Here is a 26314-nt window from a genome sequence, read left to right as displayed (position 1 = left end):
ACTTAAATAGAAGTTGTGATACCATAAAAGCCCTAGTGGAAAATATACACAGTAAATTTCAGATATCCCATGTAGCAATATTTTTGTCGATGTATCTCCTAGGGCAAGGGATATAAAGGAAAAAACAAACAAATGGGACTGCAGAAACAAAAAGCTTCTGTACGGCTAAAGAAAAATCCCCAAAATGAAAAGGAAACCAACTGTATGGGAGAACATATTTGCCAATGATACATCAGACAAGGGTCTGATCTCCAAAACATAAAAAGACCTCATACAACTCAACACCAGGATAACCAACAATTCAATGAAAAAATGAGCAAAGGACCTGAAAAGACACTTCTCCAAGGAGGACATACAGATGGCCCAGAGACATATGAAAAGAAGCTCAACATCGCTAGCCATCAGAGAGATGCAAATTAAAACCACAATGAGATATCCCTCACACCTCTCAGAATGGCCATCATCAATAAATCAACAAACAAGTGCTGGTGAGGATGTGGAGAAAAGGGAACCCTAGAGCGCTGTTGGTGGGAGTGCAGAGACTGGTGCAGCCACTGTGGAAAGCAGTATGGAGTTTCCTCAAAAAATTAAAAATGGAACTGCCTTTTGGCCCAGTGGTTCCACTGCTGGCAATATACCCTAAGAATCCCAAAACACCAATTCAAAAGAACTTAGGCACCCTTACATTCATAGCAACGCTGCTTACAACAGCCAAGTGCTGGAAACAGCCCAAGTGCCCATGAGCAGATGAGTGGATGGAAAAATTGTGGTATATCTACACAATGGACTACTACCCATCAGAAAGAAAGAATGCCTACCTTTTGCAACAGCATGGATGGAACTGGAGAGCATTATGCTAAGTGAAATAAGCCAGGCGGTCGAAGACAAATACCGTACAACGTCACTTACAAGAGGAATCTAATGAACAAAATAAACTAAGAGCACAATAGAACCAGAGATAAGGAAACATGGAACAGACTGACAGTGGCCAGGGGGTGGGGGGATAATGGTGGAAAGAAGGGAAAGGACTAGTCAAAGAACATGTATGAATGACTCATAGACATGGACAACAGTGTGGGGACTGACTGTGGGAGTGGGGTGGGGGGCTGGGATGGGCGGAGGTGGGCAAAGGGGGAAATATTGGGACTACTGTAATAGACTAACAATACAAAATAAAATGTATTAATACTGTGCACTCAGAGTCTAGGGCCTGTCCACCAAAACTTTACATGGGGGATTAATTCACTTTATCTTTACAACCCTATGAAATACAAACTTTATGAAACCCATATTACAGAGGCTAGCAAGTATGCAGCGTCTGGATATAAACCAGGCAGTCTATGTTCTGTGTGCCCACTCTTAACTGTTATAACCTGTACTGGCCGCCAAGCAGCTTCAACACCTGAATCCTGCCAGTTCCCAGCAAGACTGCACTCCCAAATCCTGTATACAATTTCCGCAGCAATGGGTCACTAAGCTAAGGTCTCCGTGGTCAGGAACCTTGGTTACTCATTCACTATGTTGCCCAAGAGGGAAATCCGTGCTTTGAACAAAGTGGTCTCTCCATTTTTGTTAAACACACAAAAAAGCGCAAAGCTGGGCGGTTGTGAGGTCTAATCTCTGTCCGTTTCACACAGCCTACAGAGGAGAGGCCCTGAGCTCTGAGCTGAGCCAGGGCGCCTGCGGCCCCCAACCACCGGGTGTCGCTGCGGCGTCCCCGGGCGGGAGGGCGGAGCAGCCGCAGATCGCAGGGAGGATGTGGACGCTTGGACGCCGCTCGGCTGCTGGCCTCCTACCCCGCTCTGCGCCACCCGGCTTGGTCCACACCGGAGCTGGGGCCCCATGGCCGGCGAGAAACATGCCACTCAGAGGCCGCGGAGACCTGCGCGCTGGGACCGCCGAGGCCTGCGCGTCCAGCCATGCGGTGAGTAATCTGCAGGCAGCCGCGGGGCCGCGCGCGCGCGCGCAGACGGAGGGAGATCGCGCAGCCGGCGACGCTCTGCGCACGCGCGCCCGCGCCCGCTCCGGCTCCGGCTGCACGCGCGAGACAGTGGACGGAACAAGTTAGTTTCTGTAAAGACAGAACAATATTCAGCCGACTGTGAACAGTCTAGCGTGTGTTGTGGCTGTAACTGCGGTTACCGCGGCTGCTCTGGCTTCTCTTTCAGAGCCAGCCTTTTTATACATGTCGCCTGCGCTCTGCACCCCCTCTCCCCTTTTCCTTCTCTACTCATTTCTCAACCCCGTGCCTTCTGCCTTGGGCCTGATGATGGCTCACGAGCCAAAACTGACAGCCTCTGACCCTTTAAGAGCAACCAGAGTGACCTTTGGAGAATGTAAATAATATCACCAACTTCTTAAAGCCCTTCGGTGCCTCCCCAGGATTAAGTCCAACTGAGGCCCTGTAGCCCTCGCCCCTCTCTCACCTCCCTTGCTATCTCCACTCCGGCTTTTCTCTCCCTTCACAGGCTCCGTGCTCTCGTGCACTGGGGTAGATCCCTCTGCGAGGTCCCCTTTTCTAGCTCTCTACTCACTTCCCCGCCACCCCCATCCCCGTTATTTTCTCCGTCCCTTCAGCTAGTTGGTCAATAGGTCAGGACGCTCAGCAGTTATGTATTGAAAGAAATCAATAGGTCACATTGTCTCCTGCAGATCATGTTAACTAATCAGATCTGTCAGACAGCTGTCCGCCGTCAGAACCTCTCTTCTGGACGGCAGCCCACTGCTGCCTCTTGCTACGTGTTGTTGCTTGTTTTTCTTCAAAAGCTAGAAGCATTGCTGATGCTTCCCAGCGTCTCCTGTGCTAACAGCCTAGAACTTCCTGTGATGATGGGTTTGTTCTATGTCTGTGTCACTAGCCATTGAGACCACAGGTCCCTTGAAAAGAGGCCGATGCAACTAAGGAACTTTTTAAATTTTATTTTAATGCAGTACATTTACATTTAAATGCCGCATGTGGCTGGTGGCTACTATACTGGACAGCACGGGCTTAGAGACTGGGAGAATTCCATGTAATACATTAAAAGGAGGTGAAAAAGTTCCTAAGAAATGCTCCTAGAAAACTCTAACATGGCTACTCTCGAATGTCAAAAATGGTGATATTTAAACTTTCATTAATGGACTGTAATATACTGAAAAATCGTAATGTTCTTCTTAACTTTGGCTTTTAGAGTTTGAGCCTCCACTGCCTCAACCAAATGCTGAATGTCAAAAAGCAGAGTGTCTGTTTGATGAACTTGAGAACAACAGGAACTTTGGGCAACCCAGGGTAAGATAAACACCTTCCACATCAGCTCACTCTCTCTCTCCAACATACACACACATGCACACACTTCTATTATCTTTTCCCCTTTTAAATTTTATTTTAATGCAGTACATTTACCTTAAAAAAAAAAAGACCATCCCATGCAGAACCTGTTTTCTTCCTTAGCAGCATCACTCATAAACATCTCTCCACATCACTGTCGACCATGTTATTTTTAATGAAGTAGTATTAAATTTTATGGTTGTACCATAATTTATTGAACTCATCCCCTATTGGTGGACATTGAGGTTGTTTCCAGAGTTTTGTTATTATTCTCTTTGATACCTTAGTAGTTAGGGCAAGCCAAGCTTCTGTAGCAAATAGGCCCAGACTGTAATGGCCCAGACCAGGAGTGGTTTGTGTCCCTGGACAGTCCAGGCCTCTGCGAAATGATTCAGGGAGCCAGCCTCCTTCCACCTTCCTGTCACCTGTCAGTGCTTTACTGTGCTCTGCACGGTCAAGGCCAGGTCACCCTGTCCAGGTTCTATTCCACAGAAAGGTACAAGAGCATGGAAGGCCTGGAAGTGGCACTTGTCCCTCACATTTTAGAGGGAAGGACTTGGTTCCCTGGCCCCAGCTGGCTGCAGGGGAGGCTGGGATATGTGGTCCAGTAGCTGCCCTGGAAGAGAAGGCGATGGGTTCTGGCGGAAAGCTGCCAGGCACCGCTCCGGTCTACCCTCGGCCACTGATACCTGCACAGCCCCTCCTTCCACACACCACACACACTGCCTCCAGCCCCAAGGCTGCAACCACAGCCCATGTGGTCACTCATTCACATCAAAGGCCAAGATTTCCAGGTGCCGTAACGGTCCTCTTCCTCACATCTGGGAATGGCTTCTCTGACTTACACACTCCCACACTACCACAAACACACACCCATAGACCCACACACACAGGTGGGGCAAGGCAAGTTAACTACTCCCACAACTCCTACTCAGAAAAGAGATGTGTCCCTGGCCTGTGGTAGCGACGGAGTTCCCCTGGGCAGCCCTGGAACAACTGGCAGAGGGGCACGTTCCTCCGTGAAACCCCATTTCTGCCCCCTGCGAGTCTCCTCCTTGTCCATTACCCACCTCGGCCCCAGGGGAGGCAGGCAGTGGGAAGTGTGTCCTCCTCGGGGGCAGGCAGCCTTTGCAGTCCACTTCCTGCCGAGAGCAGTTTAGGCTTTCAAAGGCTGTCATGTCTATAAGGTTTCAGTAGGCTCTTGTAGGCCAGACTCATTTTTCTCTGATAACAGGATTTTCTCAAAAACCTAATAGGCTTCTCATCTCTACTCCCAGTCAGTCCCGTGGCCAGTATCCACATCCAACTTTCCTCCGTGGATGGAAGCCCCAGGCTGCCTTATTTTTTTGCATCCTCACCCCATGCACAGCTCTCTCAATCTGATTTCTGCAAGAGGATCAGATCCCTTTTTTTGGCTTAATGAGAGGCCTGTGTTGTTCAAAGCCTTACATCCTCCTTTGGCTTTTCCATCTGTGTGCAGCCTTTAACCCCCAAGTGCTTCATGTCATTCCATCCCCCTGCAGACGTGCCAGTTCTCTCCCGGCTCACTGTTTTCATGTCGCACCAACTGAGAGCAAGGAGCCACCCATACACAGGAGCATTCTGACTGTCCCCACGACCACAGGCTCAGTAAGCACGCTGTTGGCCTTCCAGGTTATCCCAGGCAGCAGGTTAACACAGGGCCTCAAGGGCGCCTAGCCTCTGGGCCAGTGCTGCGTGCTGCTGCCTTCATTAGGTTTTTGCTTTGGTGGCCCCATTTCCAGCTCCTCCCTGCATAGACTCTGCTGCTGTCCCCTCACCCCTGCAGCTGGTCCTCTAAATTCAGTGGGATCCCTGCATGATGCCCCAAGTCCAGTTCTCTTTTTTAGGGTCTACTTCTGGCCTCTGGGAGGCACGCCTTTGTCCTGCCATGAGTAGGACAGCACACTTCTGCTATGGCCTGACTGGCTGCTGTAAGGTCACACCTGCCGAGCTCTTGACTTTGGACTTTATACCTGCGTCAGGTGTGTCTTTATGTTTCCACCCTCCTTGGGACACATGTCAGCCTCTTCTCCAGGTTCTCTCTAGCACACCCAGCCAGGCCCCTCACCATCTCCTAATCAGTCCTGAGCCTTCCCCACCTCTTACCCCTGAGGCAGGTGATGGGCTGGGTGTATTGCAGATCTTTGTGTCTCACAGGAATTGTCCAGCAGCCACTGGCGCCTGACCTTAGGCCTCCTGAAAGCTCTCGGGTGATGGAGTTGTCGGCTGCATCTTGTGACCTACACATATATCTGCATAGGGACACAAAAGCTCATACACAAAAGCTCAAGGATGTTTGTTAGAGTAGTATTCGTATTGTAATTCACGTATCATAAAGTTTACCGTTTAAAATGTACCATTTTCAGGTTCTGAGACTATTCACCAGGTTGTGCAATTTTCACCACTGACTCCAGAACATTCTCATCATTCCAAGAAGAAACAGCTTGGGCATTAATAATCACTCCCCATTCCTCCCTTCCCCAAGCCCCTGGCAACCACTATTCTGCCTTCTGTCTCTGAGGATTTATAGCACTTTTTTTCAATTGAAAAATAGTATATAGGAATGTCTCCAAGTCATAAGTGTACAGCTTGATAAATTTTCAAAAACTGAACATAGCATGTAACTCAAAAATAGCTCAAGAAATAGAATGTTACCAGCCCCTAAAGCAAGCCTCCCGCTCACTTCGACTTATTAACCCCTCCCTGCCCCAGAGTAACTCCCATTCTGATTTCTAATAGACTGGATTAATTTAGCCTGGTGTGTTACTTTGTATAAACTGTATCATCAAATATAAATATGTTTGTGTGTGGCTTTGTTCAGTCACCATTATGTGTGTGAGATTTTGTCCATATTGTTAACAGGCATTTTTATTTTGCTACGTATTATTCCATTGTATGAATATGCTGCAGTTTATCTGTCGTATTATTACACGTGGGTACTTGGGCAGTTTTCAGTTTGGGGCTGTGGGGTACTTCTGCTGTGAACATTCTAATATGGTACATGTCTTTCGGTGAGCCTAGGAATGCATTTTTTTTTAATTAAAGTATGGTTGACATACAATATTCGTCTCAGGTGTACAGCATAGTGATTCGACGTTTATCCACCTCACCAAATGATCACCTCCATAACTCTAAGTCACCCTGCAAAGTTATAACTGTATACCCTGCGCTGTACATTACATCCCCATAAGTTTTATAACTGGAAGTTTGTATCTCTTAATTTTCTCCTCATTTTGCCCATCCCCATCCCCTCCTCTCTCTCAGCTGTCACTTTGTTCTTATACCTATGAGTCTGTCTTTGCTAAGTATGCATTTCTTTTTTTTAATTATATTTTATTGCTTATGCTATTGCAGTTGTCCCAATTTTTCCCCCTCTGCCCCCCTCCACCCAATATCCCCTACTCCCTCAGGCAATCCCCCCACCATTGTTCATATCTATGGGTCATGTGTATAAGTTCCTTGGCTACTCCATTTCCTATACTGTACCTTATATCCCCCACGGCTATTCTGTAACGACCTATCTGTACTTCTTAGTCCCCTCACCTCTTCACCCGTTCCCCCACACGCCGCTCCCATCTGGCAGCCATCAAAATGCTCTCTGTGTCCATGGTTCTGTCTCTGTTCTTCTGTTTGCTTAGTTTGTTTTTAGACTCAATTGTTAATAGATCTGTATTTATTGCCATTTTATTGTTCATAGTTTAGATCTTTTTCTTTTTTTAATTTTTAATTTAAAAAAATTTTTTTATTGTTCGGTTACAGTTGTCCCCATTTTTCCCTCATTGCTCTCCCCGCCCGGCCCCTGCCCCCTCTCCCACATTCAGTCCTCCCCACATTATTCTTGTCCACAGGTCCCTTATATGTATTCTTTGACTTGGCCCTTCCTCTTCTTTCCCCGCTTTCTGTACCCTCTCCTCCTCCCTTCTGGTTACTGTCAGTTTTTTCTTTATTTCCGTGTCTCTGGTTCTATTTTGCTCTTTTGTTTGTTTTGTTGATTAGATTCCACTTATAGGTATGATCTTTTTCTTAAATAAGACCCTTCCACCCTCTACACCCCCCTGCCATCTGGCAACAATCAAAACACTCTCTGTATCCACGGCTCTCTGTTCTTTTTGTTTGCTTAGTTTGTTTTTTAGATTCAGTTGTTGATAGATTTTTTTTTTTTTTGCCATTTTATTGTTCACAGTTTTGATCTTCATCTTTTTCTTAAACAAGTCCTTTTAACATTTCATGTAATAATGGTTTGGTGATGATGAACTCCTCTAGTTTTTCTTGTCTGGAAAGCTCTTTGTCTGCCCTCCGATTCTAAATGATAGCTTAGCTGGGTAGAGCAGTCCTGGCTGTTGGTCCCTGCTTTTCATCACTTTGAATATTTTTTGCCAGTCCTTTCTAGCCTGCAAAATTACTTTTGAGAAATCAGCTGACAGTCTTATGAGAACTCCTTTGTAAGTAACTAACTTCTATTTTCTTGCTGATTTTAAGATTCTCTCTTTATCTTTAACCTTTGGCATTTTAATTACGATGTGTCTTAGAGTGGGCCTCTTTGCATCCATCTTGTGTGGGACTCTGTGCTTCCTGGACTTGCACGTTTATTTCCTTCCCCAAATTAGGGAATTTTTCTTTCATTATTTTTTCAAATTGATTTCCAATTTCTTGCTCTTTCTCTTCTCCTTCTGGTACCCCTATGATGCAAATGTTGGTCCTCTTGAAGTTGTCCCAGAGGCTGCTTATACTGTCCTCATTTTTTTTGGATTCTTTTTTCTTCTTCTTGTTCTGATTGGTTTTTTTGCTTCCTTATGTTCCATATCATTGTTTTGAATCTTGGTTTCATCCACTGCATTGTTGTTTCCCTATAAATTGTTCTGTATTTCAATCAGTGTATCCTTCGTTTCTTTTTTTTTTTAAAGATCTGACTGGATCTTTTTTTAAAAAATTATTTTATTGTTGTTCAATTAGTTTGCATTTTCTCCCCACCCCTCTACCCCACCTCAGGCAAACCCACCTCCCTCCCCTGCTTCCACCCTCCCCCTTGGTTTTGTCTATGTGCCCTTTATAGTAGTTCCTGAAAACCCTTCTCCCCACTGTCCCCTCCCCTCTCCCCTCTGGCTATTGTTAGATTGTTCTTAACTTCAATGTCTCTGGTTATGTTTTGTTTGCTTTTTTTCTTCTGTTGATTATGTTCCAGTTAAAGGTGAGATCATGTGGTATTTGTCCCTCACCCCCTGGCTTATTTCACTTAGCATAATGCTCTCCAGTTCCATCCATGCTGTTGCAAAGGGTATAAGCTCCTTTCTCTCTGCTGCGTAGAATTCCATTGTGTAAATGTACCATAGTTTTTTGATCCACTCGTTTGCTGATGGGCACTTAAGTTGCTTCCAGTACTTGGCTATTGTAAATTGTGCTGCTATGAACATTGGGGTGCATAGGTTCTTTTGGATTGGTGTTTCAGGGCTCTTAGGGTATAATCCCAGCAGTAGAATTGCTGGGTCAAAAGGCAATTCCATTTTTAGTTTTCTGAGGAAATTCCATAGTGTTTTCCACAGTGGACTCACCAGTCTGCATTCCCACCAACACTGTACTAGGGTTCCCTTTTCTCCACATCCTCTCCAACATTTGTTTGTTGATTTGTTTATGTTGGACACTCTGACTGGTGTGAGATGGTACCTCATTGTGGTTTTAATTTGCATCTCTCTGATGACTAGTGATGCTGAGCATCTTTTCATATGTCTTTGGGCTCTCTGTATGTCTTCCTTAGAGAAGTGTCTGTTCAAGTCCTTTGCCCATTTTTTAATTGGGTTGTTTGTCTTCCTGGAGTGGAGTCGTGTGAGACACAACACTCTATTGTTGTGTGCAATGTGCTGTGTGCACATTGTTCTTCATTTCAATCAGTGTATCCTTCGTTTCTGACTGGATCTTTTTTATGCTTCTGAGGTCCTCACTGAGTTCCTTGAGCATCCTTATAACCAGTGTTTTGAATTCTGCCTCTGATAAATGCTTATCTCCATTTCATTCAGCTGTTTTTCTGGGGTTTTCGTCTGTCCTTTCATTTGGGCCATGTTTCTTTTTTCTCCTTGTCTTAATACATAGAAACAAACACCTCCCCCTGTTTGTTTCTATGTATTAGGTAGAGCTACTTTGACTCCCTGTGTTGGCAGTGTGGCCTAATGTAGTAGGTGTCCTGCAGGCACAGCCTCCCCTATCACCCAAACTGGGTATTGAAGGTGTCCCTTCATGTCGGCTGAGTATACACTCCTCTTGTAGTTGAGCCTTGTTTGTTCTTGGCAGATCTGTGGGAGGGATTTACCCAGGCCAGTCAGCTGCAGGAATTGGCTACGACCACTTACCACCAACCTCTATCCTCTGTGGAGGATCAGCTGTGCAGGGACAGGGTGGTAGTGTTCTGACATGGTCTGTAACTGTCCACTGTGTATGCAGGCTCTGTGTTTGCAGGCTCTACATTTCCAGGTGGCACAGGCCAAGGTGAGCTTCCACCTTTGTTTTGCTTGAGGCCACTCTGCCTTGGCTATAAAGCAATCTGAGATGGTTGCTACTTGTGCTGGGCTTGGAGATTCCCAGGCAAGGCCAAACTGTGAATCTAGGCTGGCTGCTGGTAGTGCCATGCCTGGGGCCACTTAGCAAGAGATACAGGGGCTGGGGGCTCACTGAGATGACTGTTTCTTGTTTGAGAGGACTTAGGAAATTGTAAAGCCTGAGCCAAGACCATCCATTCATATGGAAAAATCTGTTAACAGCTTGGGTGGGACAGAACCTCACCCAAGGGTAAGGCAGGGTAGGGTAAACCGTATTAGCCAGATTTATGGAGTCTCAAATATGGCACCCACCTGCAGCTTTGTGGTTCTGTGGGGGAAGGGTTCAGAAAAGGGACAGTGGCCTTTCTGTGTGGGAGAAAGCTGTCCCCTAGCTCTTGCCTTAATGCCAGACCCCTCACTTCCTCCCTATATACCACTGGTGCTTTCTAAGCTGCTATTCCTGTGCTGGAGCTCAGAGGGAGTGAGTCTGAGTAGACGAGTCTGTGTGTGGGTTCTTTAAGAGGATCTGCTTGGGACTCCAGAATTTTCTTCCACCCACTGAGTCCCCACTGGTGTTTGTAGCCAGATGTTATGGGGAATTATCTTCATCTCACTGGAATCCTGGGCTGGAATCCTGGGTGTAAGGTAGGGACTCCTTGCTCTCAAGATATCCCTCCTGAACTTTATTCACCACACATGTGTGTGGGACCAGTTCATTCTGTGTATCCACCCCTCTACCAGTCTGGATGGATGTGGTTTCTTTAATTCCATAGTTGTCAGACTTCCATTCAACCCGATTTCTGACAGTTCTGAGTGATGGTTGTTCTGTAATTTAGTTGTATTTTTGATGTGGTTGTGCTTGATGTGGTTGAGCTGTGTTTACCTATGCCGCCATCTTGACTGGAAGTCTGGTCTGCATATCTGTTGGGTACATCCAAGACTGGAACTGAAGAAATGTGAATGTAATCAACTTTAGTAGATACTGCCCAAAGGTTTTCCACAGTGATGGTGCCATATACTGGCCCATCAGCAACCAGTATCTGAAAGCCCTGGTTGCTTCACTTCCTGGCAAACTCTTGACATATCTGTCTCTTCTATTTTAACCATCCTGGAGGTATCTCATTGTGATTTTTTAGTTTCTATTTTTCTGAAGATTAACAGAGTTATGCACCTTTTCATACCTTCATTGGCCATGAGGATATCTTTTTTTTTTTTTTAAATGAGGTTGTTCAAGTATTTTACCCATGTTTCTGTTGGGGTTTTTTTTCTTATTGATTTGTAAGAGTTCTTTATATATTCTAGAAAAAAAGCCCTTTTCAGATGTAATGCAAATATTTTATCCCACTTTATGGTCTGCCAGACATAAATTTTAATGATAAAAGCAGTGGAAACCACAACCTCCAGCTAAAGGGGACTGGTTGAATAAATAACATAAAATATTATGAAAATCCATATGTGCTAATATGAAAAATTTTCCAAGATGTATTTGTGAGAACTATAATGTGCCTCATTTGTTTTGGTTTTTAATTTTTTTATTTGATTGATTTTAGAGAGAGAAAGAAACATCAATTTGTTGTTCCACTTATTTATACATTCATTGGTTGATTCTGCTATATGCCCTAACCAAGGATGGAACCAGCAACCTTGGCATATTAGGACAGAGCTCTAGCCAACTGAGCTACCAGGCCAGGGCCAAATGTGCTTCATTTGTATATTAAAAAGAACATAAAATTTTTCGAAAGATACAGAAGAGACTGCCGTCGTGGTTGACTCTGAGGATGGGGGCTACCTATTTGGGAAGAAAGGCTTATTACTTGTCTGTTAGCCCTTTATGCTGGTTAATGTTTACCCAGTACATGTTAGCTATTTTCCATCAGTTTTATAAATCTAAACAAATAAGTGTGTTTTGGTGTTAATGACATGGAACATTTGGTAAGTGCCTGTTTTGGGTGGTTTTGTTGCCCCGCAGGCCCCTGGACGAGGCCACCTACGAAAGACTGGCAGAGGAGACCCTGGACTCCTTGGCAGAGTTTTTTGAAGACCTTGCAGACGAGCCTTACACATTCGAAGACTATGATGTCTCCTTTGGGGTACCTCTTCACTTACTTCATTTTTCTGTTTCCTCCCTAACAACTTTAGCTCACTAAAGTAAAGAATTCCCCTATAGCAGAGGTAAGTATCCAAGAGCATGTGGTTAAGGGTGAGACCAAAAGATAGGGTTCACGTTCCAGCCCTGCTCCACCAGTCTTGTGACCTTGGGCGGGTCACTCAGCCTCTTTGATCATCATTTTGGCTCAAAAATACAGATTCTCAAGCTTCACTCAGTACCCATGAAGATAAATCGAGACTGAGCGTGGGTTTGTCACCTCAGGCAGACGTGGGGAACACTGAGCTAGACCACTAGTTCTGAGAGGGTAGATATTGCCCGAGAAATATCCATCCAGACAGCACTGACATGGGCCCCACTCCGGGAGGTTCTCATACAGCAGGCCAGGGTGCATTCATAGGAAGCGTCTGTTTTAAAAGCTCACCTGAGATTTAATGAGCATCGCTGGGTCCCACCCCTAGACTTTTTATTCAGTGGGTCTGGGGTGTGGCCCAGTCAAGGCATTCAGGATTTTAAAGTTTTAAAATCCCCTCCCCAGTTGATTCTAATAGGCAACTTGGGTGAGAACTTCTGGGCTGGATGAAACTTGAGCCCCAGATCCTGGAAGCCAAGAGAGTGCTGGTCGGTATCTACTGGCCACCAGGTGGCAGACTTTAGCAAAGGCCTGCCTTTGGGTTTAGAATTACTGCTTAGGCCTTAGGGAGCAGTTCTTTTCTGCCATTGGGAGTAATCCCCGTCAGAGGTTAATCCTCTTGACAGCAATTAATTAATACTGGGAAATGTCAGGAAGTTTGCATCTTGGGTTAGACCATGGAATTATTTAGGAAAACCAGCTGTCAGACTAAAGTGATAGAGATACTGTTAGATATGGCTGTTGGGGTGTTGGATAGAGAAGGGACTCCCTCAGATGGAACACCTTCAAGAGTCTTGGAGGTGTCAAGCTTGGTTGTAAGGAGAGTGAGGGACTTGGTAAACATAGACGCAACGAGGCAAGAAAGGAATGAATGCCTTCCAGGTGGTTTTCATGACTACCGTCAGCAGCGGAAAATGCAGCAGTGCCAGGCAGGGTTTTAGAAGTGCCTATGCAGACAGCCTCAGAGGGCAGAGCTGCCTGGGAACCGTTACAAACCGGCCTGGCCAACCCGACCATCTGTGGGATGATTAGAGGTGGGGGAGTTACAGGTCCTCTCTTCCTCTGGCTACCAAGGGCTGTAATTGGAGGAAAACCAAATCCCGGGCTAAACCCTGCCACATGTGCAAACATTTATTAATATGTCACAAAAACAGTCACACCCCCTGTTCTTGTAGGATCGCTGAAGCTCCACCTTGGCCCAAGTACTTTGCATAAATGTTTCATTAGAAGCAAATGTGCCGGTATTCTAGCAGCTGGATTCTGTTGACCTCATTGAATCCAGCAACAAAAGCTTCTGCTCAGTGGTGGGTCACAGGACCTTATTCAGTCCTCCCTTCTGTGTCTCTTTCAAGAGTGACTCAGCTCCTGAGCTTTCCAGATCCTGTGACTGAATGTAACCCACTCCTACAAGGGAAGAGTCACCTGTTTTTTCTAGCCAGTCCATATACCTTGAGTACCATTTTACTCACCAGCAAAAAATTATTTCTAGCAAGTTATGTGCTAATCAGGAAATTCTGTAGTGTAGATGTAAAAAACTAAAGGAATTGAGTAGCTGCCTCTGTAGTTTGGACTTCCGATGAAATACTTTGAAATGTTAACTACCCTAGAGTGTGAATTTCTGATTGGTCTTTCAGGGGCTAATTTACATATTTTACATATAAAATAAATCAGTTGAAGTACATTATAGGCAATAGAACACCTGTGACACTATTGCTTGAGCTTTCTTGGAATACAGTCTCTCCCTGCTTTCAGGGTTCTGGTGGAGGAAGAAATTTTACCCTGCCCTCCTAGGTTCTTTCAGCTGATCTAATAAATCTACATAAGACAGATTAACAAGAGGAAATAACCAAGTTTCATTACAAACATGTGCATGGGAACCCCACATATATGAGCGAGTCAGAGACCCCACATACATAAGAGATCCAGGAACAGACAGTTAAAATGAGGCATAGATGGCTCTCTGAGTTAAAATGAGGCAAGGCACCTTGGGGCTTCAGAGGGGAGGAAGGTCATCGCAGGACGATAAGAAGAGCAAATGTTTAGTAATTAGAAGTTTGCCCTGCCATATAGCTAGGTCATAAAATGTTATTTATGGTAGTAATTTCTATTTGGGCAAGGCCCCAAATGTAAACTACTTAAGGGAAAAGTAAAAGTTTCTTGGGGGCACCGGGTCAATTGCCATCAGTTCAAAACAGTTTACATGCCAAAATGGCACGTTTTGGGGTGGCCTGTTCTGAACCCCTAAAGGTCCAGTCCAGTTGGATGTCACCTCCTCTCTGAAGCCCTCCTAGGTGTTCCAGGCAGACACCACTGGTCCTTCCTCACCCAACACTCGGAGGATGACTCTTGTGGAGCTCTGATCACCCCTTATTCTCATTGTCTGTTTGCACATCAGTTCCCATGACTAGACTGAGTTCCTTGGCAGTAGGGACACTGGTCATTCTTGGTACCCCAATGCCTGGAGGAACACCGCCCAGTAATAAATGTTGAGTCACTATGTAAGTGAAATGGGGCCCATGTAATTTTTCTAAAACATACTTTCATTGATGCTACGCAGCATTTATAGATACTTTGCTAACTTGCTATTGACCAAGTTGTCTGGTCCAGATATACCCAAGAATGCATGCATTTGTTCTTTTTTTTTTTTTTTAATGAGAATTTGCTTGTTGCCATGTTCTTCATGAACTGTGGTGTTGGTGCATTACTGCTGTAGAGCACAGGTTTCTTAACCTTTTGAGGCCAGGAACCCCGGGAAAAATGACTGCTCTCCACCCTCTCCTGAGAAAAACTTCACACCCCGGTCTACCTAGTTTCAGCTTTAGGGTGGAGGCTGTTTGTAAACCTGAAGACCACCTCTGGGTTTCAGGTTATGGACACTTGCTTCATCTTTATTATTCTTATTCCTTAAGGGTAAATTGGTGTCTGTTTTAGGAGCGTGGGAAACCACATATATTGGGTTGGCCCAAAAGTCTGTTACCTTTTTTTCATAAAAGACACAGTTTTCACTTTCACCAATAACTATTGATTTGGATATTTTGAGTATGTCGGCTATCTCCTGCCTTTGACTTCTAGTGCAAAGAGGCCAGGGCTGCTGCTAAACTTCTTCCAAAGCATAGACAGCTCCACAGCAAAGAATTATTTGGCCAGAATGTCAAGAGTACCAAGAAACTTCGCAAACCACTTTTGACACGTACTATCAGTCACAGCACCTTCTCCAAACACTGCACAAATCTTTTCTTGCATTCCCAGTTGCATTTTTACCTTTTCTTGAAATAATAAAGCATAATACACCGAAAATGTTGCGTATCTTCTTCCATCTTCAATAGTAAAATGGCTACACAAAAACTCACCCAATTTTGATGTTTTGATGTTTTTAATGCACGCTGATATGACACCTGTCACAATACAATCTAACAATTGTTTCAAATGAAGTTAAAGACAATTAGGCACTACTAGAGCCATTATACAGAAAAAATGTAACTTTTGGGCCAATGCAGTACATGAAGTCCCTAACTTAACGAGCTACCCCATGTATGTCTATTTCTATAAATCAATTGTTGACAACAGAAATCGCTATTTTTTGCTTCCACCTGTGTAGCACTGCCATTGACTGGTGGGAATTAATAAACCTCAGCAGCTGTGGCCGGGGTCTGTTCTGATTGATTAGTGCCCATGACTCAGCAGCTGCTAAATATTTTGGCTGTCTCTAATCCTCTCACCCCCACCACCCACGCCCTGCGTTTCAGTCTGCCCACACTCCCCAAATAGACTCAGATTGCTGCATGAGGAATAGCAGTAAAGAACAAACACCCTTTTCATCTGGTCCATTACAGACAGTTCCAAAAGCAGTAAGAACTGGCAAGCCAGTGAGGCAGCTAGTCATTTCCTTCCTGCTCTTGCCCCTTTCCTTTGGAAACAGCTTCAAGCTCCATAGGGGAAAAAATCGAATTACAATGAACAGGAAGAGGGGGCTGGGGGGAGTGAGTGTGGAGAATTTCTGCCTTGCATAACCTTGCCATCAACTTTCATACAAGTTATCACAGTACCTGGTCATCATCCACTTCATTAATTCAACCACAGGTGGATGTTGTATCCATCCAGCATTTTGTCTGAAGAATGGATGTGCTAGACACTGAAGATGCTAGAATGAACAGACAAATCTGTTCTCAAGGTGCTTAAAGTAGTGGAGGGTACACATTATTTATGTCACCTGTATTCCCAATGTCTCTATAGTTTCCCTGCTTTTTTTAATCAGAAAAAAGTTATTAAATAATTCAGCAGCATCCTTTCCATTTCATGCCTATCAAGTTATATTATTACTGGTACTTTCTCCATCTTTTCAATAGCTCTTTGTGAACCAAACACAAAATGTAAGAACCATTCAGGGCCCCCTGGTTGGACAGAGACTCTAGAAGGCACAGAGAAAGGACGCCGTGTACCTCTGCGGGTGATGCAGGGATGGGGAACAGCAAGCGGTTCCCCCATCCACCAGCAAGCACCATTCAAGGGCACTTAGTGGAGTGGCTGTTTCTTTAATATCTATCCTGCGCATTCTAAAGAAACCTCAGGCCTTGGGACTAAAGGGCTCCTTTGTTGAAAGGGTGTTTTCAAATTTAAATGGGCATTTATTCATTTATAGAGCAAAGTTGGACCAACTGGTCTTTTGAAGAATTCTCGGCTCCTGTAGAGGAAAATAAAGCTGGAGAGGAGTGTCTGAGAAGCTTATGAGATACATGGGAAGGGCCTGGAAATAAAAACCATAGTCTGGAGTGTCTGCCTTTCTACCAGCGGAGCTGAGGCTGCTGCTCAGCTAAGACAGGCAAAGCAGATAGTTTGATTACTTCCTTCTTTCTTACCTTTTTCCCTGTTTTTAGTAATGAACTTGTCCTGTCCCGTGTTTGGGCCAACGTGGTACTCCAGGAGAGTTGGTGTCTTGAGTTTTTTTTAATACCCTCTAGTATTTCTGGCTGGCAGTGGGCAAACAAGGCAGCGGTCAGGATGCGGTCTTCCCCTTGCCAGCTGTGATACCTCAGACGAGCCCCTCAGCACCGCGTGCCTCTGTTTCCTCATCCCGAATGATTATTTTCTCCTCGCCGAACTCACAGGGAATGAGAAGCAGTATGAGATACATGTTGTAACTAACCATAGTCTCATTCTGAGAGCAATGTCCTGTCTGCAAGATCAATTTCTAAACACTAAGTTAAAGACATTTCTTTATGATGTATATTGTGTACTTGTATGAAGGCATAGAGTTGAGATGTAACAAAACATGAAGCAATTATGACGAAGTGATAACTTTGTCTTATTTTCCTTGTGCTTTTCCCCCCACCTGATCCCCTAGAGTGGTGTTTTAACAATTAAACTGGGTGGAGATCTAGGAACCTACGTGATCAACAAGCAGACCCCAAACAAGCAAATCTGGTTGTCTTCGCCATCCAGGTGTGTTCCGAGGTCGAAATCTCTCGTCGTTAAGCTTCTTTGGAACAGGACATTATGGACCGTTTAAGAACTGTCCCCCTGCGATGTTAGTGTCTATGCAAATGGGCCTTTCCTGATGTTTGACCGCATGTCTCATTCAGTGGGAAAGTTTGTTTTGGTTATGTAACTTCTGTCTGGTGATCAGTGGGCTGCTATAAGCCGATACTGGGCTGTTAACAAGATCTGAAGTGAAAAGTTAATAACTTTTCAGAACCCGGCCTAGATAGTTTTTCTCTATTAAATCATTGCCCCGCCTTTTAAAAAGCCACTTTTGATACTGCTGCACCTGAACAAGCTGCACTTTGTCTTCAGAGCAAGTTAAAGTTTGACCTCTAGTTTGTTTTGAGCGTCTCAGTTAAAGGTTAATTGAATTCCAGTTGCAGAATTGGGCTGTGTTCTCTGTGGAGGTGGGAGTTTTAAGCTGCTATTCCAGGCATTTAATCCTCATGGCTTTTCCACTGATGTGCTTTCTATCTAGTGGAATAAAACATTGTGTTGGAGACGGCTGTGCTGCGTCCCAAGGCCTGAGAACATGCGGGGAGAGAGGGTCCCTCATCCTTCCAGCTGCTGTTGAAGTGGTTATAAGACAATAAAAGGGAGATGCCCACAAAACACTCTTGGACCAGCCTTTGTGGGTCATTCATTAGCACTTCCAAAGAGAATGTATTGACTCTGAATTGGGAAGGGCCCAAATATAACTAGACACAGAATTCTTTGAAAGCTGAATGGGGTTTGCATTTTTTTTAAAGTTAACTTTTCCCCTGCCCCAACCTTGATCTCATTTTTAGGTGCTTAATATTATACTATTTGTCAATTAAGTATTATGCCTCCTTCATTCTAACCCCACTAGGGACTGTGTGACAATTCAACAAAACAACTCCAGAAATCACTCATTTCTAGCAAGGTCCTTATTCACAAAGTAATTGCTTTTTAGACTCAGTTTATTTGAAGTGGAGGCGTTTCACCCTGTGTGAGCCAGTTCTCTTTGCCCTGAAACAGTTGCCCTAACCCTCACTGTGGCCCTGCGTGAGTGCAGTACGTTCTTACCCTTCATCTCCAGGGGAACCAGTATGAGAAACTGGGTGGATCCGCCCAAGTACGGCCGGAGCCTTGGGGATCGGTGGTTTTGTGAATACCGGGTAGGGCACCAGAACCAACCGTGACGGCTCCACTAAAAGAATTCCCTGTTGTGTTTGGACACACCCACCAGCAATATGATCCTGCCGCAGGCATGTTTAGAAGCATATACTTCTGGATAATAATAAATTCCTTTTTTTTTTAAATCTGTAATTTATGGGAATCTGGAGAGAAAATCTGCCAGGGAGCCATTTTCTATCACAGATACTATGTCCTTATGAAAATTTTATATCCCACTCTACTTTTCACATTGGTCCAAATTCATCTTTTATGGGACTGCATTTGTGAGATTTGTGGGGGGCGCGCAGGGAGGTGGGGAGTGGTTGTTTCTTTTTTCAGTTGACAACTTTTCCAGTCCTGTGAAAAGAGTGGCCTTTTCCGGCCACCTTGCCCCCTGGGGAGGCCGTAGGACGGAATGAAGGAGGGGCCTGGGTGCAGCCCTGGACAGCAGGGCCTGTGCTCAGAGCCCCTGGAACAGTGGAGGGGCCTGGCGCTTCCTCACGCTCTGCCAGGCGTGCTGGTAGTATGTCGGGCCCAGGGCCATTCTCCGGAGTTGGTCTGGATTGTTAGCCTTGTTCATACGGCCCGGACGGTTTGTGTTCAGCGTCTGTGCACAGGAAGCAAAGGCCTCCGTCCTTCTGGTTCGTCCCTTTCATCTCCACTGTTAGGAAAGTGTTCGGGCCCCAGCGTTTGGCTGATGATACAGAAATCCTTGATTTTTTTTGTTTGTTTTGCTTTAAGATTTTATTTATTTTATTTGCAGAGAGGGGGAAGGGAAGTAGAAAGAGAGAGAGAGTAATATTGAGGTACAGGAGAAATGTCAGTTGGTTGCCTCTCACACATGCCTAGCTGGGGACCCGGCCGGCAACCCAGGCATGTCCCTGACCAGAATCAAACTGGCGACTTTTCAGTTTGCAGGCTGGTGCCCAGTCCACAGAGCCACACCAGGCAGGGCAAATTCTTGATGTTTTCATGCCCCAGAAGATGTACTCCGAAGCTTTCCTCCATCCTGGCAAACTCCTCCCACTCTTGGACTTTGGAGAATCTCTCCCTAAGCGCACAGGTGCCCCTTCTCGTGGGCTCCCGGTGTCCTCTGCTCCCACCTCCTTCAAGTGCTCATCGGTCACCTCATTATCTGCTGGCCCGTCCACCCCCCGTGGGGCTGAGAGGAGGTGATAGTAATGGGCACATTAAGTGTGCAACTGGAACAACACGATGTGCCAAACCCAGCTCCACCCGTGTCCAGGCGGCACACCAGTCCCAGCACGAGGTGCAGGCACCACTCTCGTTCCCGAGATGAGCGTGAGGTGATGGAACTAGCTCATCAAACTTGCAGAGATTTAAAGTTGAATTAAAAAAAAAATTTTTTAAGTAATTATATAGGCGGTTGCCAGGGGCTGGGGGAGAAGGGAACAGGACACTGCCCAGTGGGCGTGGAGTTATCCTTTGCAGTGATGAGATGTTCTGGAACTAGCTGGACATACTGGTTGCGCACCACTGTGAATATACATAAATGATGATAGTATGTGCAAGGGACAGAGCATCGCGATGGTCTGAGAATGATCATAACTATAAAAGCACCGCTCTGATGTAGCAGGTATCGTGTACGAGTCAGGAAAAGCAACAGATCGGAGTGCGGTACCCAGGGACTCATCAGTAGAGTTCAGATATTTTGAGGTCTTGAGAATTATTCTCTGAATCATTCCAGAAGGTGAACTGTGTAACTATTCTTAAATAGAAAGACCCTGAGACAAGGAGTTACATATATACCTCACTGAGTATTACTTTCTGGAGTCTCACTGCAGTTTTTGGTGGTAACGTCTATGGTACCAGTCTCTCCTAAAGGGCCGTCTTCCGGACGGACCGTGTGTGTGTTTTGTCTTGCAGTGGACCCAAGCGCTACGATTGGACTGGAAAAAACTGGGTGTACTCCCACGACGGTGTGTCCCTCCATGACCTGCTGGCCACAGAGATGACTAAAGCCTTGAAAACCAAATTGGACTTATCTTCTCTGGCCTATTCTGGAAAAGACACTTGATGCCCAGCCCAATTCTAAAGACACTGAAAGCCGTAAGGCCAAGACCCCAGCTCCTTCTGCAGCTGAATGTCTAGGTCATTCCATCCCTGCTTTTGAGGACAGTTGCTTCGTGTGTGACAGCTCTAGGGAGAGAGTGGCATCGCCTCCCACTCTATCCCTGACTTCGGATTTTGAATTTTCATAGTGATTTTGGATTTATTGTCTCAGTTCCTCTCTCACATGATATCCCGTATCTTTATAATGCCTAAAACCCATACCTTTAAATATAACCTTGCAACAAAGAAAAATAATAAGAAGGAACAATTCTCAGAGCAGAAATAAACGGGCTCACTATTCGTTCTTTGAAGGACTTGCTGCAAATCTGCGTGAGGAGTGCCGATCTCACCATTCTGTCTCAAAATGAGACGCATTAAACAGGAGCCTAGAGATGTTCCCACGCCTCTTGAAAACATAAACACTTCTGAGCCTGTTTCTATTGGAGTGTCAATGGCAACTTGGGAATTCTCGAACTGAAGACTATTCTTTCCTTGTGCTCTGTGTCTGCCAGGGTGTGTGTGGCCTGCAAGGGGTGACTCGAAGATAGGGTCCTGTTTCTCCCATACATACATATATATGTGCATACACACATTTAAGTATGTGTGTGTGTGTATTTAAATCTCTTTTAAATTTTAGGGTCAGTATAGAATCAGCTGCTGCAACACAGGTCTGAGAATGCAAAAATCTCCCTAAGACCAGAGGGGGAGAAAGCCATCTCTATAAGCTCGTGGGGGCTCCTCGTAAACTGTGAAGGGCACACAAATGGAAGAGATGTTTGTGTTAATGCAAAGAACCCGGGTTTACACTGGGCTCAGCCCGAAGTGCTGTCTGTTTCTGGGCAAGTTTCACGAACTCGCTGGGCCTCTGTTTTCCCGTGTGTGAGATGAAAAGGTTGAACTGGATAGAGTATAGTTGATTCCCAATTCAGACACTCACTGCCTAACAGGCTAGCTTTAGTTCCCTCTGGTAGATGAGGGAATGACAATGAGCAGTTTTTTAAGCTATAGAATAAAACATATGGTTACTAGCACTACTTGAGTGTCCACTGAATTCATGTTCAAATAATCGCCACCCTTTATTGTGCCTGTGCTACGCTAACCAGTGCTACAGACCGAGTGTTTATGTTCCCCCAAAATTCGTATGTTGAATCCTAATCCCCAAAGTGGTGGTATGAGAAGGTGGGGCCTTTGGGAAGTGATTAGATCTTAAGGGGTGAGCCCTCATAAATAGAATTGGTCCCCTTATCAAAGAGACCCCAAAGAGCTCCTGTACCCCTTTACTGTGTGCGGCCCAGCTGTCCCTGAACCAGGAAGTGGACCTTCACCAGACACTGAGCCTGCTGGGGCCTTGGTTTTCGACTTCCCAGCCTCCACAACTGTGACAATAAGTTCCTGTTCTTTACAAACCACCAGTTTATAGTGTTGTGCTATAGCAGCCTGCGTGAACTAAGACAGCCTACTATACCATACGGCCCCATTTTAACACCGTCGGGAACGTATAACTCATCCAAAGTTACATCATTATTCTCTTAATAAAGAAAGATTTATTACTGACAAATCTATGGAAATGTGTAGCAAAGTGTTTTGCAGTGGGTGAACCAAAAACATTCCATTATAGAACAATAATAAAACAACGTATACAAATGCTCAATCAGTATTTAAAATATTTCTTTCCCTCAGACAGAAAATGATTGTATAGTCTGGCAGGAACTTTAAGTGTGGTAGGTCAGAATCAATATAAAATCGTGTCTGTGTGTCTTAGTCTTATTTCAGTGAAAGTGTCATTGTACCTACCTCACTTGGAATGCAGGTAACCCGTGCGCTCATTCATCTGTCTGCACACGACATAAAACGTGGGCGTTTAACCAGGCTGCTGTACCATGAAAATGGAAGTTAGGGACACAACATGAAACGTAAGAGGTGTTTAATCAGGGCCCCACAATAAAAATGGACATCAGGCAAGCTGTGCTCTTGATGCTTTCCTTATGGCCTGGCCTTTCCAGCCTATGTACTTCACAAGCAGTTGTAACTGGTTTAATTATTTAGTTCCTAAGGCCTTGGGAGATTCCCATTAAGGCGGTGGAAGGAGTACAAGCGCAAGAACAGCCACCAGGGGGACAACTAAAAAGCATACTGTGGCAGGCAAACCGGAAAAAGCACTACAATGGGGGCCAGCAGCTCCCACCATCCCCCCACCCCCGCACCCTCAGACCCTGGGAGCATCATCACATTGAAGGTATCACCCTTGCGAAAGGGGGACCTCAGGAAAATGTCCCCATTCGGTATAGCAACGGAGGCAAGGAAATGTGTGATGTAGCTTCAGAGAGTTCTCTGTCGTGTTTAGCTTCCTGAGTGGAAAGACCCTCAACCACTAGAAAATAAAACTCGAATGACAGAGACTTGTCTCTGGAGATACAGAGAAGCACTTGGGGTGGTGTACGAAAACTTGCATGTTTTCGTAAGACTTTTTACAATTTAATCCAAACTCTGCCACTTGCTTGCGGAAACTAGCCCCAGTATTCTCCTGTGTGAATTGGAGGTACCCGTCCAACTCGAGGCGCCCCGGCCCTCATGCAAAGCACTCCGTGCGCGACAAGTATTGGTACCACGTGTGCAGCACAATGTCGTATTCACATTCGGAGTCCTCCCCTAAAGCAGTTTTTGTGAGATCCTCCACTCACTCAAACTTGGTCCAAAATGTTGATTTTCTGACCTTGGTGATGGGTTCTGATTCCATAGAACAATGTTTCACGCTCCCTGCAGTGCTTATTTTTACTCCACTTCTCCATAGCTTCTAAAAACAATTCAGCCAACTTTAAGTTTGATAGTTTGGGTTAAATAGTAGGTTTACAACACGTTTCTCAAACTCTACCTGCTCCTGAATTCTACTAACCCTATATTACCACCTTTAGAGAAAGAGCATGTTTATAAATCTGAAATTTGTGTGGATTGAACATGCAGGGTTGCCGTGGAAAGCTGATTTCCCACCCTCAGGGTACACGCTAAGGTTAAAGTAGTTTTAAGTGGTGTCCAGTTGAATTCTTGGCACGGATTTATCTTTTGCAAATGAAAGCACCTACATACCAGACGGGAAGGAGAGGCACAGGTATGAAATTTCATGTGAATTTACCATGCTGTTCAAAACCAGGAATTTATGACAGTCTCATTTTGTAAGCTACATTAAAGTAAGAAATGCCTTAAAATCCTTGGTTTGACTTAATTAGCCATGACATCCTAAGGATTCCGATTAATGGCCCCTTTGGAATATGTGGAACAGATCACGTATATCCTGATGTCTGCTATAGAAATAGACTCTGAGCTCACAGTCAATTGTCGATCTCTGGATGCATCATTTAGGATACAGAATGTTTCACCTCTTGACAAAGTGGGTATGGAGGGAATGTACCGCGACACAGTAAAGCCCATGCACGACAAATGCACGGTGAACATCATATTCAACAGTGAAATGCTGAGAACTTTTCCTCTAAGATCAGGAACAAGACAATGATGCCCACTTTCACCACTTTTATTCAGCATCATATTAGAAGTCCTAGTCACAGGAACTAGGCAAGAAAAAGAAATAACATGCATCCAAATCAGAAAGGACAAACTAAAACTGTGTGCAGATCACATGATACTATATGAGGGGGATCCAAAAAACAAAAACCAGAACTATCTTCTGGAGGGTGGGCTCCCTGTATCAATAGTACAGGCTTCTCCTGCTGGTGAATGTTCTAGGAACCCATCTGTATCAGCGTACCAGCTGGCGTTCTGAGGGCTGTGTTCAGCCTCAGTGAATTTTTACGTTGAACTGAACACATTTGCCCATTTCATGATGGGTGATTTACAAGTGCACCTGCCCACACCGTGCTGAGACTTCAGCGGTTTCTGACCAAAAACAGCATGACCCCTGTCCCCACCCTCCCTACCTACCCAATCTCACCATGAGCAACTTTTTTTGTTTCCTCAGATGAAAAAAGTACTCAAAGAAAATATTTTTCCAATGTGGAAGAGGTGAAACAAAAAATGGCAGAAGTACTAAAAGCATCAAAATCAATGAGTTCAAACACTGTTTTGAGCAGTGGAGAAAATGTCTTTCTTGATAGGTGTATTGCATCAGATGGAGTTTTAAGGTGACTGAAGTTTAAACATGTAAGAATAAATACAAAATGTTTTATAAATTCCAGGGTTGTTTGGGTCCCCCTTCATATATAGAAACCCCTAAAAACTACAAAAAACTGTTAGAACTAAAACAAATTCATTAAAGCTGCAGGATATAAAATCAATATTAAAAAATCTATTGTATTTCTATGCACTGAACTATCGAAAAAGACAAATTAACAAAACAATCAATTTACAACATCATCAAAAAGAATAAAGTACTTAGGAATAAATTTAATCAAGGAGGTAAAAGACCTGTACACCGATAGCTATGAGACATTGGTAAAAGAAATTGAAGATACAAAGAAGTGGAAAGCTGCCCTGACCGGTGTGGCTCCGTTGGTTGGCTGTCATTCTGCAAAGCAAAAGGTCACTGGTTCCATTCCCAGGGAGGGCACATGCTTAGGTTGCCAGTTAGGTCCCTGGTTGGGGTGCAAACAAAAGGCAACCAGTCGATGTTTCTCTTTCATATTGATGTGTCTCTCCCATTCTCCCCTCCTTCCGCTCTCTCTGAAGAAAATAAAATAAAATAAATGGAAAGCTATTCCATGTCCATGAATTGGAAGAAGTCATATTGTTGAAATGTTCATACTACCCAAAGTGATGTACAGATTCAATGCAATCCCTATCAAATTTGCTACGGCATTTTTCACAGAGAGAGAAGAAACAAACCTAAAATTTGTGTGGAACAAGAAAAGACCCCGAGTAGCCAAAGCTGGAGGCCTCACACTTCCTGATTTCAAACCAGACCACGAAGCTGTATCAAAACTTTATGGTATTGGCATAATATAGACATAGAGATTAATGGAACAGACTCGAGAGCCCAGAAACAAATCCACACATATATGGTTATTTAATTTATTACAAAGAGCCAAGAACTTACAATTGGTAAAAGACAGTCTTAATAAATGGGGCTGAGAAACCTGGACAGTCACATGCAAAAGAAGGAAACTGGACCCCTATCTTACATCATATACAAAAATCAACTCAAAATGAACTAAAGACTTGAACCTAAGACCTGAAATCATACGACTCCTAGAAAAAGAACACAAGGGGTAAGTTCCTTGACATCTATCTTGGCAATGACTATTTTTGTAATTGATACCAAAACAAAAGCAACAAAAGCAAAAATGAACATGTGGAAGTACATCAACCGAAAAAGCTTCTGCACAGCAAAATAAATCAGCAACAAAATTAGAAGCCAGGCTACAAAATAGAAGAAAATACATGCAAGCCACATATCTAATAAGGGGTTAATATGCAAAACACATAAGGAACTCATAGAATTCAATAACAAATAAATAACCCTAAATTAAAAATAGGCAAAGGACTTAAATAGACACTTTTCCAAAGAAGATATACAAATGGCC

The 26314-nt window shown here is 44.5% G+C and overlaps 1 protein-coding gene across 1 annotated transcript; it reads left to right on the top strand.

Annotated features, from left to right (window-relative positions):
- Positions 1-1634: 1634 nt before the first annotated feature.
- FXN (frataxin) lies at positions 1635-22255 on the top strand. Its single transcript, XM_053923948.2, has 5 exons — positions 1635-1924; positions 3171-3268; positions 11825-11945; positions 17437-17534; positions 20598-22255. Exons 1-5 carry the CDS (start codon positions 1757-1759, stop codon positions 20746-20748), a joined length of 636 nt encoding a protein of 211 aa, XP_053779923.1. The 5' UTR covers positions 1635-1756; the 3' UTR covers positions 20749-22255.
- Positions 22256-26314: the final 4059 nt, after the last annotated feature.

This window comes from Desmodus rotundus, chromosome 1 (assembly GCF_022682495.2).
Source record: "Desmodus rotundus isolate HL8 chromosome 1, HLdesRot8A.1, whole genome shotgun sequence".
NCBI classification, from domain to species: Eukaryota; Metazoa; Chordata; class Mammalia; order Chiroptera; family Phyllostomidae; genus Desmodus; species Desmodus rotundus.
This window is presented reverse-complemented; position numbering and strand designations above follow the sequence as displayed.

Coding starts and splice junctions, on each gene's coding strand:
- FXN (XM_053923948.2), top strand. CDS start 1,757: ATGTGGACGCTTGGACGCCGCTCGGCTGCTGGCCTCCTACCCCGCTCT. Junction 1,925..3,170: donor CCTGCGCGTCCAGCCATGCG/GTGAGTAATCTG, acceptor TTTGGCTTTTAG/AGTTTGAGCCTCCACTGCCT. Junction 3,269..11,824: donor GGAACTTTGGGCAACCCAGG/GTAAGATAAACA, acceptor GTTGCCCCGCAG/GCCCCTGGACGAGGCCACCT.